Genomic DNA, 20,011 nt, shown 5'->3' with positions numbered 1-20,011 from the left:
TTTCTGAGGTTAAAGTTACAAGGAACACTTTAAACACTTAAAACATCCATCCATCCATCCATTTACTACCGCTTATTCCCTTCGGGGTCGCGGGGGGCGCTGGAGCCTATCTCAGCTACAATCGGGCGGAAGGCGGGGCAAATTCATTAAATCACAACTTGAGTCAATGTTATTAAAAGAAAAAAAAAGAAAAAAATGCCGCAACTTTCTGAAAAAGCTGCAGCGAATTCAGGCTTTTTAGGCAATTAAACAATCACCAAAAAGTATATCAAAACTGCATGAGTACATTGTTGTTATCATATTCTAGTTAGTTTCTTCTCCGGGACTGTTTTTGTGTGTCCGTGTGTACAGGACAGTGTTGAGTGACAAGCATGAACACCAGACTAATTACCCACGGCCATCAAGTAATTTTTACAATTATAATTATTATTTATAGACATTTTTTAAAGAAAATGTTCTGGTAAAGCACTAATGGTAACATATGCTAGCTGGTGGTGGTCTTTTTATTTGTTTTGGTTGAACAAATTTAACTTTGAGCAGTTTTGTATTTTTTTTTCAAATCTATTTTTGGTTGTGTTTGTCATCCATTTTTGCACTGTGGTTTTGTTGTACACACAATAAACTACAATCCGATGTTGCCTAATAATAATTGAGATTTCTGACACAATTTTAAATACTTTCTGCTGACTTGATGTTTTATATTTAAAGTACACAGTATCCTTTTCACTCAAGAGGTAGAAAGGGTGATGGGTTGAATAAAATAATTAGCTGCACTAGATAGAGGTTAAAAAACAAACATAATTGTGTATTTATGTATTTATTACGTGAATTTAGTCAATGATGGTAAAGTACTGAAGACACGTTCATTGAAGATGTTTTCCAATCTTTGTTGATGGACTCGCATCATTGTGCTTGTTCAGGTTGGCATAGAAGCACAGCTTGGATCACATTTTCTGCCACGTTTTCCTTCCCGCAGAAGTGTGTTCTGTCACAGAAAGAACAGAAAAATTATATTACTACTTTTATGTATATATATATATATATATATATATATATATATATATATATATATATATATATATATATATATATATATATATATATATATATATATATATATATATATATATATATATATATGTGTGTGTATATGTAAAATATGTTTTATGTTTATTTTTGGGGATTTACATGATTTCTTATCTTATGTGTTTCTTGTACAATTTGGTTTAAGAACTTATTTCTAACAACTATATATATATATATATGTATATATATATATATATATATATATATATATATATATATATATATATATATATATATATATATATATATATATATATATATACAATATATATATATGTATGTATGTATATATATATATATATACACACACACCAGTAAGTTTGGTTTGTCAGGTTGCTTCAGTAGAATACCTTTTCTTTTAGACAGGCGCACACAAGCTCAATGCTGTCCTCTAGTGGACTGAATAAGTGCTTTTTTTTCACAAAAATGCAGAACGTTGTGAACATTTAATTTTACTGCATGCATCTGTGTGTTCTATCGCTAAAATCTGCACGAATAGCCTAAACAAGTTAAATTTAAAAAAAAAATGTTTTCATAACATTTTTAAAATTGTAATATATATATCAATCATTCGGTAATTAATTATGAATTATAATAAACATTTTGTGCATAATGTATGTGTACTACAGGTCCAGACTTTGGATGTTGTGTACAAAGAAAGAGAGAAATATCAATGCAGACACAAATATCATGTTTAGACAATACAAATGGCATAAATAAAGTATTTAGCGTATACACAAGGTGTATGTCAATAAATGAGGATACAGTCAAAAGTTAGAGTTTAGACCATGGGTGTCAAACTCTGGCCCGCCGCGTAATTGGCCCTTGAGGCGATATCAAATTAACACTAGAGCTGGCCCGCCAAATATATACAGCGACGGTGCCGCGGTAACACCGCATTCACCGCTAATCCTCATACTTGCCATCTCTCCCGGGAGACTCCCGACTTTCAGTGCCCCTCCAGATAACCATCAAGTCTGCTTTTCATCCAGTCCAACAAGTGCTGGCCCAGGCACATAGTATGTGCGACTGCTGCACGCACACACAAGTGAATGCAACGCATACTTTATCAACAGCGATACAGGTTACACTACGGGACGCTACAATAATAATAATAACTGGGATTTATATAGCGCTTTTCTAAGTACCCAAAGTCGCTTTACATGTAGAACCCATCAATCATTCACACCTGGTGGTGGTAAGCTACTTTCATAGCCACAGCTGCCCTGGGGTAGACTGACGGAAGCGTGGCTGCAATTTGCGCCGACGGCCCCTCCGACCACCACCTATCATTCAATTCACCGGTGTGAGCGGCACCGGGGGCAAAGGGTGAAGTGTCCCGCCCAAGGACACAACGGCAGCGATTTTTTGGATGGTAAGAGGCGGGGAGCGAACCTTCAACCCTCAGGTTTCTGGCACGGTTGCTCTACCCACTACGCCATGCCGCCCCCTACAAGGTGTGTGTGTGGGGGGAGGGGGGGTTGGTGGTAGCAGGGGTGCATTTTGTAGCGTCCCGGAAGAGTTAGTGCAAGGGGGTTCTGGGTATTTGTTCTGTTGTGTTTATGTTGTGTTACGGTGCGGATGTTCTCCCGAAATGTGTTGGTCATTCTTGTTTGGTGTGGGTTCACAGTGTGGCGTATATTTCTAACAGTGTTAATTCGGCCACCCTCAGTGTAACCTGTATCGCTTTTGATCAAGTATGTGTTGCATTCACGTGTGTGCGTGCAAAAGCCGCACATATCTTGTGACTGGGCCGGCACGTTGTTAGAATGATTGAAAAGCAGACATGACGATAGCTCGTAGAGGACGTTAAATTAAGGCAGTGCCTTTAAGGCACGCCCCCAAGACTGTGGTCCGGGTGGAATACGAGATATAATGACCGATGAACACCTTCGTTCGATAATGAAGGTTGCCTCAGCTCAAAGCCTGAGCACCGACATTAATGAACTAGCATCCAAGAAAAGATGGCAGGTATCTGACTTGGGCACATCAGATTAGATCAGTGTGTTGCAAACTGAGCAGTTTAAAGTCCTGAATGGTTGGTTTATTCATTGTTATTTTATTTTCAAATTTATTAGCCTGTGGAAAAAGTTAATGTTGATATTTACCTCAGAAGGCTGCAAAATAGAAAAGAGGCATTCAATTTTTATTTAAATTGTATTTGATATGCCATTGATATTTTTTAATTATTATTATTATTATTTGAAACTCGACTTTGCATGTCACTATAAAGTTATGTAAGCCTTGCTTTTCAATATTCAATGCAAAACTTGTTTGGGTCCCTATTAAAAGGTTCATTTGTTCAACCTTGGCCCGCGGCTTTGTTCAGTTTTAAATTTTGGCCCACTCTGTATTTGAGTTTGACACCCCTGGTTTAGACAAATTAAAGGTCCAGGAAGTTACTGCAGTTCATTTGTTAATTACATTTTTCAAATGTAGTTAGTGAATTTGTATTTTTTTAGTAATCATCAAAGTCATTAAGAAATTAGAAAATACATTAATAAAATATTTTACTCTATGTAGGGACTCTAAAGAATACAACAGATTCACTTTTGGAATTGAATAAAGACATGATGAATTTCTGTGATGAATGATGCAGACATGTTTGTTACTGGATACTTTTTCATACACTTGTGCTTTGGAGACTTAGTAATATGCAACTATAATTATTTAATACAAGTTTATGTTGATACATGTGATGTTTTAGATGTTTTTAGCAATATTTTACATTAAGCACACTTATTACATATGTCTAGCTTGTGTGCTTAGTTGTTGTGTAGCTGCCAGCTCCTGGTCGCTTATAACCAACCATGTTTATCTTTTGTAAATGACTTCCGGACTGTTATCACGTCAAAGTTGTAATAAAAACATGAAAAATCTAAAATTGAGTGCTCCTGTGAAAACGAAACTCCTCCAAAGTACAAACGAGGCGACTTAGACGACTTACATCTTCTTGTCTTTGGCCCTCAGTAGCTCCACCTTGGAAGCGCCATACTTGGGGTTTAAAGGGTTGAAGATGTGGTTGTTCCAGTAAAATCTGACCTCGCTCACATCGCCCACGTCGACCTCAGCGTGAACCACAACTTCATATGTCCTACCTGGCTTCATTGTGCCCCTGAAGAGAAGCAGCATGAACTCATGAAATGTGTCCAATGCAATAGCTAGCTGCTATTAATGATGAAAACAATGACATAAATAAACAATCAAATATGATAATAAACATATTAGTCAAAACTTTGTTGTGCTTCAATGCAAAGAGATGGAGTGTTGTTTTTAAAAGTATATGACAGTCAAAACGACATCATGGAAGAAAGCAGAACAAAACGCTTCAAACAGAAATGATTCGCAACAACAAGCTCCATAAAACAACAAAGGTGAGAAAATATTGTATATTTAAAACCCTGCAGTCCTATAAATACTGAAAGATAAAAATCATGTGCAGACAAAGTCCAAAAACATGAGAGAAATGCTGTAATATTACATAAAGAACAGACGTTAAGCAGGCAAACGTCCTGAGCGCCTGGCAGTATTCTTCTCATGAAGTCGTTTTACTGCTGGCTGTTTCTTCAAACTTTTGTTTTTCATCCTGTAGTGTTTTTTTTACTCTTGTCATGATTTTATGATGGTTTAGGTTATGGATCATTTTAGTTTTAGTTTGGACATCGCTGCATGTTTGTTGTCCATGTATGGCAGCTGAAGTACAGTAATAAAGTACAGAAATTAAGTACAGTAATGAAGTACAGAAATTAAGTACAGTAATGAAGTACAGTCATAAAGTATGGTAATGAAGTACAGTAATGAAGTACAATCATAAAATCCATGAAGTACAGAGAAGGGTCTTACACGTGCAGCTGGAAATCTTTAGTACAATCTTCGTCTCCTACTAAAGACACATACATAAATCCTGGGTTGGACCAGCTGGGACCATCCAAAGTGACTTTGACACTGTAACTGTATCCTGGTGAAACAACAAATATTATTTCATCTTCATATCATACCATATTAATATCATTAATGTCCTATTATTTTCATATCCTGTTGTCTCTTCACATCCCAAGAACAATTTTAGTAACAAGTCAGCTCTGTCTTTCAACCATCCATCCATCCATCTATCTTCCAACAAAATAGGAGCAGCTGTGTACGTGATGAAGAACTTGAACTATCCATCCATCCATCTTCTTCCGCTTATCCGAGGTCGGGTCGCGGGGGCAGCAGCCTAAGCAGTGAAGCCCAGACTTCCCTCTCCCCAGCCACTTCGTCCAGCTCTTCCCGGGGGATCCCGAGGCCTTCCCAGGCCAGCCGGGAGAGATAGTCTTCCCAACGTGTCCTGGGTCTTCCCCGTGGCCTCCTACCGGTCGGACGTGCCCTAAACACCTCCATAGGGAGGCGTTCGGGTGGCATCCTGACCAGATGCCCGAACCACCTTATCTGGCTCCTCTCGATGTGGAGGAGCAGCGGCTTTACTTTGAGCTCCTCCCGGATGGCAGAGCTTCTCACCCTATCTCTAAGGGACAGACCCGCCACCCGGCGGAGGAAACTAATTTCGGCCGCTTGTACCCGTGATCTTGTCCTTTCGGTCAAAACCCAAAGTTCATGACCATAGGTGAGGATGGGAACGTAGATTGACCGGTAAATTTGAGAGCTTTGCCTTCCGGCTCAGCTCCTTCTTCACCACAACGGATCAATACAGCGTCCGCATTACTGAAGACGCCGCACCGATCCGCCTGTCGATCTCACGATCCACTCTTCTCTCACTCGTGAACAAGACTCCTAGGTACTTGAACTCCTCCAACCAACACATAATTAATTATTTGAAAAGCCAAAACTACAATAACTGCTGAAAGTAGTAATAATATTAATAATAAACTCAAATAAATAATAGAGTCGTTTTTCCCTACAAGAAGGAAGTTTTGTTTCATAATTCTGCAATTTGTGCCTGATGATATCAACATGGAATATGCTTGATATTGATGTTTCTCTTGATCCTCGTTTTTACTTCTCTTCTTGTTTTATGTTTCGCCACACCTAGTGTGTGTGTGACAATCATTGGTACTTTAACTTTAACTTTAACTTTAAATTCTATCGAGTGTAAAATAATTTATTGTGAGAGTATCTGCCCTTTATGACGATATCAATAATACTTATGGATTTACATTGTGAAAGAGGTCAAAAGTAAAGCCTCACTTTTCGTATGATTCGGTTTTCAATGGTTCACAAAAGTTTTCGTATACCATCCCAATGTTAAACATTGAGTGAAAGTCCTTTTTCTTTTGTATCATTTCACAGAATGAGTGTCCAAACTTTTTTTTATTGAGCATGACCGAAAAATAATCCACCGTGGGGCCTAGGAAAGTTACGAGCAACAGCACTTTAATTTAAAAAATGTGAAAAACATGATTAAATTCAAGAAACAATACTGTTAAGTACTGTGATGGCTCTTCCTTCCACTTCCTCCTTGCCAACAAGAGTGGTGAATACAGTTTAAAAGTGATGTTAGATATTCACTTACTCATTTCATTCATCATTTCCTTTTATTTCACATTGTTTTCTGTATGTAAAACTACCATTATTCTGTTTTATGTTTATTTTTTGGGATTTACATGATGTCTTATGAAAAAAATTGTGTTTCTCGTACAAATCGGTTTAAAAACTTATTAATAACAACAATTGATGTTTCCTGTCAAAGTCTGAATATAAAATGCATCAAAAAAGTTCTTAATCTTTCTTAATAAATGTATTTGGGTTTTTTCCCATTTTGATAGAAAAAATATATCTACTGCATGAAATTACATATTTTTTCAATTTAAATATTTTCTGATCATGCTACATATATTACAGAATTACATACTGTATTGCTTAAATATCTGCTTGTCATCTTGACTTATGATTTCAAAACAAGTTATTCATCAATTTGTACGTAAAAAATTTAAAAATCAAATGCATAGGCAACTGTGTAATAATATCAGAAGGATCTATACTTTTATATTCTCATATATTTACTGTTACAAGCGACCCTCTGAAGGCAGCCATAACTGTGACGTGGTCCTTAATGCTCAAAGAGATTTCTGAGTCTTGTCATAAACGCAAAAATATCCGTCCATGTTTCATCATTGGATTTTGACAATGTTATTTTTATTTTATTTTCATGACTAAAAGTTTGATGTTACTTCCATTGGAGTGCAAGAAGGCATGAACAACTATACAGAAAGTGAAGTGGACACGCAGAGCACAGGGTAAACTATTTTGTCAGACAGGAAGTGTAAAGTGCTCCTGGTACAGTTATTACAATGTGAAAGTTAGATTTCAAGAAGGAACTCACGTCCAAAGGGTGCCGAGCTTCCGGTGGTGAGGAAGTACTTGGTCTTTGATGAGATGTTGGTCACAGCAATCCTGTCAGCATTGCGACCCATGAGAGGACATTTGTCCTGAGCGCATGGAAAACATTTTCCCTGCAAAGACAAAGATATGATAAGTGAAGGAAACCAAAACATTTTGCATGTTGGACAAGAACACATCACTTTTAAGGTTTTGATGAGGTTGAGGCTGTCATGTTTTCTATGCGCTGGAACACATTGCTTTCTTGGCTTGTAACAATACATTTAAGGCCTGATTTACCAGAGATCCAAATACCACACGCTAAACAGCGTGTGCAAACTATAAACGTGGGCATGTTGCATGAGATTGACTATGACTGCATGTACAACTGATAAGTGGTACAGAACACCTTATTTAAATGGCATATACTACATTATGTGGCCTTCACATTCGTGTTATCATGTGCGATATAGTTGAACTAGCAGCACATATCTACTGTACATCATGTAACACCTTTTCTGCAATATAGAATCGCAATCTATAGACAACAGAAACTGATGCGCTGCAGGGAGGCGGTGGACCATTACAACAGCGCATTCATGCATCTGGAATGATCCAAACGCGAAAAAAAATGCTTACGTTTTTTTTCATATCGGAGCTATATAATAATAACATAACTTCCATATGAAAAACAAATGGCATTAAAAAAATGCCAGCCTAAACGCATCAAATTAATTAGCTTTAATCATCCCCTTAAGTCATCCAGCAGCTATAAAATTATAAAATTATATTGCTGAATAGATGATAGGTCAATTTTTTATTTATTTAGGACATACCAAATATTTTGACACACACATAATTGTGTCAGTTTACATATAGTTTTCGGACGTGCTAAGTAACGACGCAAAATAGCGCCGGCAGAACAGTTATCTGTCTTGATAAAACACATTGTGTGTGCTAAATAACTGTACTTGCATCATCTCCTCCCAGTGTTGTGGGCGTTCTGATGATCAGCAAATATTCTGCATATTCATGAAGACAGACACGCTAAATGGATTGCGCTCCTTATTCTGCTTAACTCAGAATTGCAATCCTCTGCGCAAAAGATCAGCTTTGTGTGTGCCATCAAGTTTGCACATGTTTTATTACACTCAAACCTTTAGTAGATCAGGCCTTTTGTATTGTACGGTACTTGCTACACAGCAGCTGTTTGTCTGTAATGTGCTTCTTAGTTGTAGTTTTCATTACCAAATTTGGAGGCGTTGAAATCATCGCTAATGCTAAACAGCAGCATGTACAGTATATGGCATATCCAATGTAGGTTATTTGCCATGCCAAATAACCATGCCAGGTTATTTGTTAATTAATGGTGTATTTTCTTTGCATGATTAACGGGGATGTGAGTCACGTGGGGTGTGGTGCGTCAGCACAAGTGATATCAGCTGTTCCCCTGGCATTCTCAATATGGAATTAAGAGGGTCACAGGGGACGTCTTACATTGTTGATCGCATTGAAAGAACACATTTACTTTGAGAAGTTATTCATTTATTGTTTTCTACCACATATAAATATTTGAAATGCAAAACCTTGAAGCGATCATTTTTGGACAAGCCAGCGCGTCAGGCAGGTACAAGTTTTTCCCCCGATCAGCTTCTCGGCAACTATATTTGCCTTTTTTGTGCATAGTTGCCTAACAAGCACATTTTGAAATGTGGAGTTTTACTTTTGAGTGCTTTCTATCAGACATGCTTGCTTTGTTGGCATGGAAAATGACAACATTACTTAGAGGCAGTCTGCTACGATTATGCACCTTTATCCACCAAGTGTTTGAATAGGTGTCATGTCTGCAACCTGTCAAAAGTATTTTGAGATTTGTTACCATTTGACTTTACATCAATTGGTACCCAGTAGTTTTGATTACATTTAGTTTTTCTGTCTGTACCCAAAATGAACCCAAAAGAAGCATCCAGTTCTAACACTGGCAGATGAGACAAAATAAATGTTCTCTATGAATTCTATGAAGTGATAGCAGATGGGATTCATGTCATATCTAATGACACAAACCACATCCCGTGGTGCCTTTGATCAAGACGTGTCCAAAGCGGGGATAAAGACTCCAACAGCTGCAAATACAAGTTGTCCCGATGGAAGACATGACGGAACCCTTTTTATATCTCTCATTTGCTACCACGAAAATCCAATCAAGCAAATCAATTGTTGCTGCAACAGGTGGTGTCACCATAAACGTGTTGACAATAGTGGAGGTACTCTCTCCCTTCTCAACTTGGACAACGCTTTTGTTCTACCTTTCAACTTAAAACCACTTTTTCTACCCACAGGAATTAATGTCAAAGAAATTCACTCATCATGTGACCGCCATAACCACAACACCAGGGGGAGCTCCACTAACCACGTTAAACCCAGATTCCGATCTAACAAAGGTCTTAACTCATTCTCTTTCTATGCCACATCGTTGTGGAATGCGCTCCCAATAGGTATAAAAGAAAGGGCATCTCTATCCTTCTTCAAAACCGCAATAAAAGTACACCTCCAGGCAACTTCAACCCTAAACTAACACCCTCCCCGGACTGTTAATAATCAAATGTAAATAATCAAATGTAGATACTTTTCTTATGCCTTCTGATCTCTCTCTCTCTCTATGTCAACTACTTGCTGTACATATCCAACCAAGTCAGACCTACACTGTTTTAATATCCATTTCTCTGTTCTCAATTGTTGATGACTGATGATAACAACCAAACCTAACCCCAGAGGGGGGGCCTCTCCACACCCCGAATTGTAAATAATGTAAATAATTCAATGTATACACCCTGATGATTATATTGTGTGATGACTGTATTATGATGATAGTATATATATGATAGTATATATCTGTATCATGAATCAATTTAAGTGGACCCCGACTTAAACAAGTTGAAAAACTTATTCGGGTGTTACCATTTAGTGGTCAATTGTACGGAAGTGTAGATAGAACATGATAAAACAGAAAATTAGCAGCTATTAAAAGTACATGAACAAGTGGATTAATAATTCATTTTCTAACGCTTGTCCTTCAAAAATTTGACACAATAATATTATGGAAAATGCCATAATATGTTACTGCATATGTCAGCAGACAAATTAGGAGCCTTTGTTTGCTTACTTACTACTAAAAGACAAGTTGTCGTGTATGTTCACTGTTTTATTTAAGACCAAAACTGTTCTTCAATTGCAGTAAGAAACGTATGTTTAATGTACCCTTAAGATTTTTTTGGTCAAAATAAAGACAATAATGCCATTTTTTGTGGTCCGCCTTATTTAGAAAAGTATCAAAAAGTATATAAATGCATTTTGCTAACGGTACCGGTACCAAAATACTGGTAATCGGACAACCTTACCCAGGAAATAATTCCACAGAGGGGTCATGTTGTAGTGTAGTCAGGCCTGGAACCAAGCAATAATAAACAACAGTCGACCGTACAAACATAGCAACGTTAAATCTGAGTTTCAGAAACCAATGGTTATTAGCGCTAATCACTAATTTGTGAACATAAGATACTTTTGTTTGAAGGATTGAAACACAATCTCACAGTAATAGCAACATTGGTTCTATGGTAAGCATCACACATTGCCTTTTTGCCATCTCTGGTACTTTTCAACACAACAAAGTCTTCCATAGTTTATCATCTTTGTTGATTTCATTTTCATAGTAAATTATGTTTGAATTTGAAATTGTACAACAAGTTTGACTGACAAAATAAAAAATGTGTCGGACTTACAGCCGCAAAAGTGTCTGCGTCAGAGCAAGGGAATCCAACAAAGCCCTGAGATTTAAGTACACTCTCCATGTAGTACTGGTAGGCACGGACATGATTGCAGGCGTCGTACGGTTTTGTACCTGCATAGAAGAGAAGTGTGAGGTGTTGATGAACAATTATTTAACTAACAAACCATTTTAGATTGGAAAGGCCCTGAAAATAAACATAACAATTAGGTCAGTTTGTTTTCAGTTTAAAAAACACAATCTAAATCACAAGTTTCAAACTAAAGGCCTGGGTGTCCGCCACATCATTGTATGTGACCTGCGAAAGCCTAGAATTATGATGCGTCAATAAAGTACTTTATCTTTTCTTACTAAATGTATTGGTTCTTTCCGTTGTGAAAGAAAAAAATACATGTACTGCATGCAATTGCATATATTTTTAAGTCACTATTATCCAATAATGTAACAAATATTATGTTATCATATATTACAAACTTTTTTTCTTAAAATAAAACTAAAAACTCAAATATCTGCTTGGCTTATGAATGGATTGTTCATGTCAATAATGTAATTTTCAGATCAGGGGATATTGTTGTGGTTTGTGCAGCCCTGCGAGGCATTTGTGATTAAGGGCCAAATAAATAAACGTTGATTGATTGGTTGATGTTAGTTACGTTTGTATGACTTTAGGTTGGAAAATAGTTATTTTCTGTTATAATAATGAAATATTAGTTTCATGTCGGACAGCACGGTGGGACAGTGAGCAAGAAGGTCCTGGGTTTGGTCGCTTTCTGTGTGGAGTTTGCATGTTCTCACATGATTGCGTGGGTTCTCTCCAGGTACCTTGGCTTCCTCCCACATCCAAAGACATGCTCCTGCGGATAGGTTGATTGGCAACACTAGATTGCCCGTAGTGTGTGAATGTAAGTTTGAATGTTTTTCTGTGTATCTGTGTTGGTCCTGTGACTTTTCTAGGTGTGAATATTTATGTACATCTGTCTATGGATGTTTTCATTCAGCGTGACCAAGTCACGCTGAATGACCTCCCTTTTTTCGGCGTCCGTCTGCTCCAACGACTCACCCTTCTTCGTGCTCGCTTTTATAAATAACAGTTCATCCTTCGTATATTCAGGTTCAAAAGAAAAGGTTGTGAATCCTAATTTGTCCAAAAATAGTCATATTCCTTGTTTGTTACCAAATCTGCCATGATTCGCACACACACATTTTTGTCTCCGAAAGTAGGAACACACATTTGTTGCTAGAAGTTGGAAGTGTGCTGCAAGTGAAACGGAAATAATTGCGCTGAGGAAAGAAGTTCTGGTATTGTGTAAAATGAAAATACGGTAAATATTGAACATATTACATTATATAATAATATATTTGCAGTGAGTATATAAAACGTTGATGGAGGGGTTTGAAGTTGTTTTAAAGGGCTTTGAAGGCTATAACGGTGACTCCCATTAGCCACATCTTGCAAGCGTTTTTTATCATCTTTAAAATCCCCCCACCGCTCCCTCAACCTAAAAGACGTGTGGATTGAAAGACGTAAGGATTGTGAACAATAGGCAAAATTTAAAAAAAAAATGCATTTCCCCTTTAAATAAATGCATAATTCCTGCATAACCAATTATTTGCGTTGCCAATCAACCTATCCCCAGGTTGTGTATATCCATATATATATATATATATATATATATATATATATATATATATTTATATATATATATATATATATATAAATTGGCCCTAGTGTGTGAATGTGAGTGTGAAAGTTGTCTGTCTATCTGTGTTGGCCCTGAGATGAGGTGGCGACTTGTCCAGGGTGTATGCCGCCTTCCGCCCGAATGCAGCTGAGATAGGCTGGAGCCACTCCCCACGACCCACGAAAGGGACAAACGGTAGAAAATGGATGGTTGGATATCATTTATATACTGTATATATCGTGGAAATAGTGTCAAAGAGCTTTGACACTATTTTCTATCTTGATGGTAGAAAAGCGCTATACAAGTATAACCAATTTACATACTTTGTACTCTTAACTCTCTGATGAGTCTTTCGTCTGGCAGGAATTACTGTAACTGGGCTAAAATTATTTCCCAGTGTATTGTTGATATATGAAATAATTTGAAATAAAGAATCATAAAACTGAACATGGAAAAAACTTTTTAAGAAACAAATCGTTTCATTCGGAGTAGCGCAACCAAAGTTATGGCTGAAAGATGACAACGTCCTCTTTGGGTTAAACCCCTTTGGAAAGTTAGCGCTCTCTAGGCATTTGTGTAAAGGTTGCAAACAGCCGCTTTGATACAAGAGATCATTACCAATCTCACTCAAGGATGATCGGTATTGGAATAGGCAGCACAAAACCTTGATGCTGATGGGATTATAATTATTAGTATGAACATAAACTAAATACGTTTGGGAAAATAATATAATTAAAATGTTCTTACTTGATTATAAGCCAACAATTTTTTTTTATTATTATTTTTATTTATTTATTTTTTAATATATTTTATTCATATTATTTTTTTATTTTTCCCCTCCCTCAGGGGGGGAGCTCGGCGGGGCAGTTGCTGGTTGTTCCATTTCCATCGTTGGGGTCCCTGCAGGTGGGGTGGGTGGTCCTGCGGCGGCCGATTTGGGTGGGGTGGCCGGGGGCTGGCCTCGCCGCGCTCTCCGGGGGTGGGGGGTGGGCTCGTGGGGGCCCGGTTGCCGGTGGGGCGGGGACGGTCTTCGCGTCCGGTTGCGGGGAGTCTCTGGGTCCCTCGGGCGGGGCGTCCCGCCTTTCTGCCCGTGTGGTGTGTGGTCTCTCGCTAGCTTGGGGTCTGGCTGTCCCCTGCTTTTCCCGTGCCCTGTCCTCTGCCGGGTGCGTCTGTCTGTGGGCGGTGCGGTGGGCCGGGCTCTGGGGTTCCTGTCGCTGGCCGGCTTGGCTGCGTGGGGGCGGTGGTCCCTGGTTCCCTGGGCACCACGCCTACTGTTTGTGGGTTGGGCTCTCGGGGGTGATAGGGCCGTGCTCTGGCTCCCACGCACTCTGGGAGTCGAATATATTGTACATACAAATTCACATATGCCATACTTGCCAACCCTCCCGGATTTTCCGGGAGATTCTCGAAATTCAGCGCCTCTCCCGAAAACCTCCCGGGACAAATTTTCTCCCGAAAATCTCCCGAAACTCAGGCACACAATATAAACAGCGTACCTGCCCAATCACGTTTTAACTGTAGAATGATGGAGGGCGAGTTCTTGGTTTCTTATGTGGGTTTATTGTTAGGCAGTTTCATTAACGTCCTCCCAGCGCGGTAACAACACACAACAACAGCATTTCGTCTACCCTAAAGCAGTTTGTCTGCCGTAAACAGCAATGTTGTGACACTCTTAAACAGGACAATACTGCCATCTAGTGCATTTGATGAACGCACTTTTTGCGTGCCACACAGCAATGCATCATCAGTGAGGGCGTTCAACATGGTTAGAAAAATAGTGACAGAGAATAGAACAAAGATGGACAATTCAACCCTTAACTCAACAATGAGTAGATGAGTGTTGTGTGTGTGTATATGTGACTAAAATAAAATAATAAATGAACACTGAAATTCAAGTATTTATTTTATATATATACATATATATATATATATATATATATATATATATATATATATATATATATATATATATATATATATATATATGAAATACTTGACTTATATATATATATATATTTTTATATATATATATATATATATATATATATATATATATATATATATATATATATATATAAGAAATACTAAGTCAAGTATTTTATATATATATTTTCATATATATATATATATATATATATATATATATGAAATACTTGACTTAGTATTTCTTATATATATATATATATATATATATATATATATATATATATATATATATATATATATATGAAATACTTGACTTAGTATTTCTTAAATATATATATATATATATATATATATATATATATATATATATATATATATATATATACACAGGTAAAAGCCAGTAAATTAGAATATTTTGAAAAACTTGATTTATTTCAGTAATTGCATTCAAAAGGTGTAACTTGTACATTATATTTATTCATTGCACACAGATTGATGCATTCAAATGTTTATTTCATTTAATTTTGATGATTTGAAGTGGCAACAAATGAAAATCCAAAATTCCGTGTGTCACAAAATTAGAATATTACTTAAGGCTAATACAAAAAAGGGATTTTTAGAAATGTTGGCCAACTGAAAAGTATGAAAATGAAAAATATGAGCATGTACAATACGCAATACTTGGTTGGAGCTCCTTTTGCCTCAATTACTGCGTTAATGCGGGGTGGCATGGAGTCGATGAGTTTCTGGCACTGCTCAGGTGTTATGAGAGCCCAGGTTGCTCTGATAGTGGCCTTCAACTCTTCTGCGTTTTTGGGTCTGGCATTCTGCATCTTCTTTTTCACAATACCCCACAGATTTTCTATGGGGCTAAGGTCAGGGGAGTTGGCGGGCCAATTTAGAACAGAAATACCATGGTCCGTAAACCAGGCACGGGTAGATTTTGCGCTGTGTGCAGGCGCCAAGTCCTGTTGGAACTTGAAATCTCCATCTCCATAGAGCAGGTCAGCAGCAGGAAGCATGAAGTGCTCTAAAACTTGCTGGTAGACGGCTGCGTTGACCCTGGATCTCAGGAAACAGAGTGGACCGACACCAGCAGATGACATGGCACCCCAAACCATCACTGATGGTGGAAACTTTACACTAGACTCAGGCAACGTGGATCCTGTGCCTCTCCTGTCTTCCTCCAGACTCTGGGACCTCGATTTCCAAAGGAAATGCAAAATTTGCATGGTTGGGTGATGGTTTGGGGTGCCATGTCATCTGCTGGTGTCGGTCCACTCTGTTTCCTGAGATCCAGGGTCAACGCAGCCGTCTACCAGCAAGTTTTAGAGCACTTCATGCTTCCTGCTGCTGACCTGCTCTATGGAGATGGAGATTTCAAGTTCCAACAGGACTTGGCGCCTGCACACAGCGCAAAATCTACCCGTGCCTGGTTTACGGACCATGGTATTTCTGTTCTAAATTGGCCCGCCAACTCCCCTGACCTTAGCCCCATAGAAAATCTGTGGGGTATTGTGAAAAGGAAGATGCAGAATGCCAGACCCAAAAACGCAGAAGAGTTGAAGGCCACTATCAGAGCAACCTGGGCTCTCATAACACCTGAGCAGTACCAGAAACTCATAGACTCCATGCCACGCCGCATTAACGCAGTAATTGAGGCAAAAGAAGCTCCAACCAAGTATTGAGTATTGTACATGCTCATATTTTTCATTTTCATACTTTTCAGTTGGCCAACATTTCTAAAAATCCCTTTTTTGTATTAGCCTTAAGTAATATTCTAATTTTGTGACACACGGAATTTTGGATTTTCATTTGTTGCCACTTCAAATCATCAAAATTAAATGAAATAAACATTTGAATGCATCAGTCTGTGTGCAATGAATAAATATAATGTACAAGTTACACCTTTTGAATGCAATTACTGAAATAAATCAAGTTTTTCAAAATATTCTAATTTACTGGCTTTTACCTGTATATATATGAAATACTTGACTTGGTGGATCCTAGCTGTAAATATATTCCTCCCCTCTTAACCAAACCCCCCCCCCCCCCCACATCCCGAAATCGGAGGTCTCAAGGTTGGCAAGTATGACATATGCTCACATACATACATAGGTACCTAGGCTCCCACATACATACACAAATACAGTACATATTTACATACTTAAAGTTCGTACACCCACACGCATATTCATTATACAAACATACACATACACATACTGTACATATACACTCACTGTACAAACACATATACACATTCTGTACATATACATTCACTGTACAAACACATATACACATTCTGTACATATACATTCATTGTACAAACACATATACACATTCTGTACATATACAAGTACATATGCATACTTACATTCATGCACATAATCACGTTTCATCAAACATATATTAACGTTGTTGCCCGAGGGTAAACTGGGTATAACACATGGCACACTGACAAAGCTTAACCTATATTTACTATAACAATCTACAAGGTTAATGTAGGTTGCTTCTCTTTCTCCCCCTCCATTTTTCTGCATTCTTTCGTATGTCAAGTTATCATTACATATATGTATTGTTGCACTTGAACAACTGTATTGTTGATAATAAAGGTAAAGTATTGGTAGTGTTCTTTATCAATAGCGCTATTTCTATTGGTATTTGTATTGATCCATTTGTAGTGTAATAATGCTCATTGTCATTTCTGTATTATTTTTTATTTTTCGCTAGCTGCTTATTTGCTATTACTTTTACCATCATATTTGTACATGTCGTATTTGCTGATGTTGCTCTATTGATGTTGTTGTTGTTGTTTGCTGTTGTTGTTTTTGTCTCTCTGTCTAATCCCCCTCTTGTCCCCACAATTTCCCCCTCTGTCTTCTTTTTTTTTCTCTTTCTATCCCCTCCTGCTCCGGCCCGGCTGCACCAAATGATAATATAAATACATTTAATAAAGTCAAATACAAATAAGGCAACAAGAGAAGTATCCTACACTTCTCTTTTATAAAGTAAATCTGAACAGCCGACATGGGCATCTACATAAACTATATGATTTGCCTGAGAAGCTGGACAGGACATAAAAAAAAAAATAAATAAATAAAAAGATTATAAGCCAATAAAACTCATGTTAAAAATGTCATCATGTAATTCAACAGGTTTTATGAAAATAGGTTTGCGTTTAAATAGTTACCTTCCCAGATAGCATCCAGGTCTCTTGCTGTGCCTTTGTTAGTCTTGCAACCAGGCATCACTTCCCCTCCATTGGGGTAGAAGTCAATGTGGCCTATTGGCTGCCCCATACCAAGACCTGCAATGGTGCAAACACAAACTATTTATTCACAATATTTAGTTTCAGACATGCTGAACAAGGTGCATGAAGGAACATCACCTTCTTGCATTTGCACAGTTCAACATGTCCCAAAGGTTAAGAAAGAAGTGGATCTAATTAAGTGGATCTGTTAAACTTTTACATGTTGAAACTTAAAACAGTTGTACGTTTTTTTAAGTTCTTCAAGTAAATGTAATGTGATCATGTGGGACAGTGGATGATTTGGTACTCATCACTCACCTTAAAAGGTCTAATTCACGTCATTATGGTTTTGGATTGCTAGCGTTATTAGTAGTACTGGTTTCATTTTGTTTCAGTTAGATGTATTAAGCTATCTGTTGCAAGAAACTTACATGTGCTGGCAACTCACCTTCAGAAATGTTTGGGGCAGAGTCGCCAGGTTGTGAGGTTGATGATGTCATCACAGACAACATCAGACCATACCAACTCACAGGGGTTTAGTTTGTTGTCTATGTAGTTAATCTTAGGTTAGGTCAGAGAGATATGAGGGTTAGATAGCATCAGTATCTTTGAGTTCCTTTATTTTAACACTATGACGACACACGACCGTAGGCCGACTGTTTTGACGTGTAGAAACGTTAGATTGTGTTGGTAGGCTAACCTATGGCAACAATGGCGCATGAGAAGCCCTATAAAAGAGCAGAATGGTTATGTGGGTGGCAATTTTGTTATGAACAGTTCAGATGTGCTGATGCCAAAACCGATGATATCAGCATACTTGCCAACCCTCCCGTATTTTCCGGGAGACTCCCGAAATTCAGCCCCTCTCCCGAAAACCTCCCGGGACAAATTTTCTCCCGAACATTTCCCGATATTCAGGCGGAGCTGGAGGCCACGCCCCCTGTAGGTCCATGCGGACCTGAGTGACGTGTCGACAGCCTGTTTTCACGTCCGCTTTCCCACAATATAAACAGCGTGCCTGCCCAATCACGTTATAACTGTAGAATGATCGAGGGCGAGTTCTTGGTTTCTTATGTGGGTTTATTGTTAGACAGTTTCATTAACGTCCTCCCAGCGCGGCAACAACACACAACAACAGCAGTCACGTTTTCGTCTACCGTAAAGCAGTTTGTCTGCCGTAAACAGCAATGTTGTGACACTCTTAAACAGGACAATACTGCCATCTACTGTACATGCATATGTGACAATAACATCTACGGCTTTCAGAGAGTGCAATGCACAACTGCGCACACAACAAGGAGACGAAGCAGAATGCATCATCAGAGAGGGTGTTCAGCATGGTTAGAAAAATAGTGACAGAGAATAGAACAGGGATGTACAATTCAACCCTTAACTCAACAATGAGTAGATGAGTGTTATGTGTGTATAGATGTGTAAATAAATGAACACTGAAATTCAAGTATTTCTCTCTCTCTCTCTATATATATATATATATATATATATATATATATATATATATATATATATATATATATATATATATATATATATATATATATATATATATATATATATAGCTAGAATTCACTGAAAGTCAAGTATTTCTTATATACAGTATATAGTATATATATATGAAATACTTGACTTGGTGAATTCTAGCTGTAAATATAATCCTCCCCTCTTAACCACGCCCCCAACCACGCCCCCGACCCCCCTCCCCGACCACGCCCCCCCACCACCTCCACCTCCCAAAATCGGAGGTCTCAAGGTTGGCAAGTATGGATGTCAGGGATGTCCGACTTCAATGATTACCTCTCAAAATACCATAATTGATGTCACCACATGACCATTGCTGGAGAAATACTACACAGAAACACATTTACGCACTACTGGGCATTGTACAAGACGGGGTTTTTTCTGGCGCATTTAAAAATCAATACACAATAAGCAATTAAAACATATCTACTG

At 37.9% G+C, this 20,011-nt stretch overlaps 1 protein-coding gene across 1 annotated transcript in view; it reads right to left on the bottom strand.

Annotated features, from left to right (window-relative positions):
- Positions 1 to 801: 801 nt before the first annotated feature.
- The window catches only part of LOC133608558 (inactive pancreatic lipase-related protein 1-like), a 43,092-nt gene continuing 23,882 nt past the window's right edge, over positions 802 to 20,011 (bottom strand). The window contains exons 8-13 of the mRNA XM_061963871.1: positions 17,984 to 18,100; positions 11,181 to 11,299; positions 7,406 to 7,535; positions 4,930 to 5,044; positions 4,034 to 4,201; positions 802 to 985 (exon numbers count right to left, since the gene is read on the bottom strand). Of these exons, the coding sequence (XP_061819855.1) occupies positions 904 to 985; positions 4,034 to 4,201; positions 4,930 to 5,044; positions 7,406 to 7,535; positions 11,181 to 11,299; positions 17,984 to 18,100 (731 nt within the window). The 3' untranslated portion in view covers positions 802 to 903. The remainder of the gene's footprint in view (positions 986 to 4,033; positions 4,202 to 4,929; positions 5,045 to 7,405; positions 7,536 to 11,180; positions 11,300 to 17,983; positions 18,101 to 20,011) is intronic.

This window comes from Nerophis lumbriciformis, linkage group LG02 (genome assembly GCF_033978685.3).
Source record: "Nerophis lumbriciformis linkage group LG02, RoL_Nlum_v2.1, whole genome shotgun sequence".
In the NCBI taxonomy this organism is placed as follows: Eukaryota; Metazoa; Chordata; class Actinopteri; order Syngnathiformes; family Syngnathidae; genus Nerophis; species Nerophis lumbriciformis.
The sequence above is the reverse complement of the archived record's forward strand: the minus strand, read 5'-3'. Positions and strand labels throughout refer to the sequence as shown.